This window comes from Rhinopithecus bieti, unplaced genomic scaffold, assembly GCF_001698545.2.
Source record: "Rhinopithecus bieti isolate Rb0 unplaced genomic scaffold, ASM169854v2 scaffold_14067, whole genome shotgun sequence".
NCBI classification, from domain to species: domain Eukaryota; kingdom Metazoa; phylum Chordata; class Mammalia; order Primates; family Cercopithecidae; genus Rhinopithecus; species Rhinopithecus bieti.
The window spans coordinates 10,155-11,659 of NW_016807633.1; the positions used below are offsets into that span (position 1 = coordinate 10,155).

Consider the following 1,505-nt stretch of genomic DNA (forward strand, 5'->3'; position numbering starts at 1 on the left):
ACGAGGTCACAAGATCAAGACCATCCTGGCTAACACGGTGAAACCCCGTCTCTACTAAAAAATACAAAAAACTAGCCGGGCGAAGTGGCGGGCGCCTGTAGTCCCAGCTACTCGGGAGGCTGAGGCAGGAGAATGGCGTGAACCCGGCGGAGCTTGCAGTGAGCTGAGATCCGGCCACTGCACTCCAGCCTGGGCGACAGAGCGAGACTCCATCTCAAAAATAAATAAATAAATAAATAAAAAATAAAAAATAAAGTTAAATAAAATATACTAGTGTCTACTACAGTAGTAGCAACTACAATTTATGAAGTATTAGGTGCTAGGCACAGAGACAGATGCTTGATGTACATTATGGATGTACATTATGTCTATACAAGCCTCACAATTGCCTTCCAGTTTTTTTTCAGTGATAAAGATTACATTGGGTAGATTGCTTGATTTTGTGTAACATATTTAAAAAAAAAGAAATGCATTTTTTTCATTTTATTTTTATTAAGCACTACATAACACATTGCATGTTACATAATACACTGTATAACCTTCTAGCAGGGGTAGATGGCCATAACTGAGTTATTTTTTTCATCAATCAGGAAAATGCTTCCTTAATCAATGTTCTCCAAACCCTTTGACACATAGTAACAATTAATTCCAGAGATGCGCCTATCTCTTTCTATCAGTTTCCAGTGATACCCAAGATGAGCAATCCTTTTTTCCTTGCCCCCGTTAGTGAACCTCTGGATGTACGCAGTAGCCAGTCCTGGAATAAACAAGCACACGCCCATGACGGCGAGTCCGGGGAGAACCTCGAACCACATCTCTGCCCCGTTACTAGGCCAAAACCCTACTTAGGCTGATGTTTTTTGCTACCCATTCAGGTCAAGACAGTAGTCCTTATCATTTCACTTATCAGTAAGATTCTAAAATGAGAACCCATGTCCCCAGGTTATTTTTTCTCCAGAGTTCAAACGTGAAACCATGTTCCATCAAACAGGATCTTAACTGTAACTTCAATCCTATGCAGATTAAAAAAATAACCTTCCATTCCCAATGATGTTGGTTTTTCCTGGTCAATCATTTGCATGTGACTTTATTTCATGGGGTCTCTAATTACACGCCACCAGAAGACAAAAGGTATCGTAGGCTGCTCTTGTGGCTACAGTTATGATAAATCATGGGAGTGATGCAATAGTTGAGAGTATCTGTGGGTGTGAGGCAGTGTATGCTAGTGCTGCTTCGAATTGGCTCATGAGAGCTGATTGTGTGCATTTCTTCCCAACTCAGGTCCAATAACTTCATACTGGTAGTCTGAAATTGGATATGGGGGGGGGAGTATTTGCACCATGGAATTTGGCAAACAATACAAATCAGGGTTATTGATTGATTGGCTGATTAATTTCAAGAGAGCTGGCTTGCCATTTCACCACGGGTGTGGGTAATCTATGTCTCCCAAAGAAAGAAATATGCACTTTATTCCTCAATTAATATTTACTCATTTTATCCTAGCT

The 1,505-nt window shown here is 40.7% G+C and overlaps 1 protein-coding gene across 1 annotated transcript; it reads right to left on the minus strand.

The window, feature by feature from the left end:
• Positions 1 to 468: 468 nt before the first annotated feature.
• LOC108536327 (NADH dehydrogenase [ubiquinone] 1 alpha subcomplex subunit 1) lies at positions 469 to 842 on the minus strand. The gene has a single exon (XM_017882980.1). The coding sequence runs from the start codon at positions 813 to 815 to the stop codon at positions 603 to 605; it is 213 nt and encodes a 70-aa protein (XP_017738469.1). The 5' UTR covers positions 816 to 842; the 3' UTR covers positions 469 to 602.
• Positions 843 to 1,505: the final 663 nt, after the last annotated feature.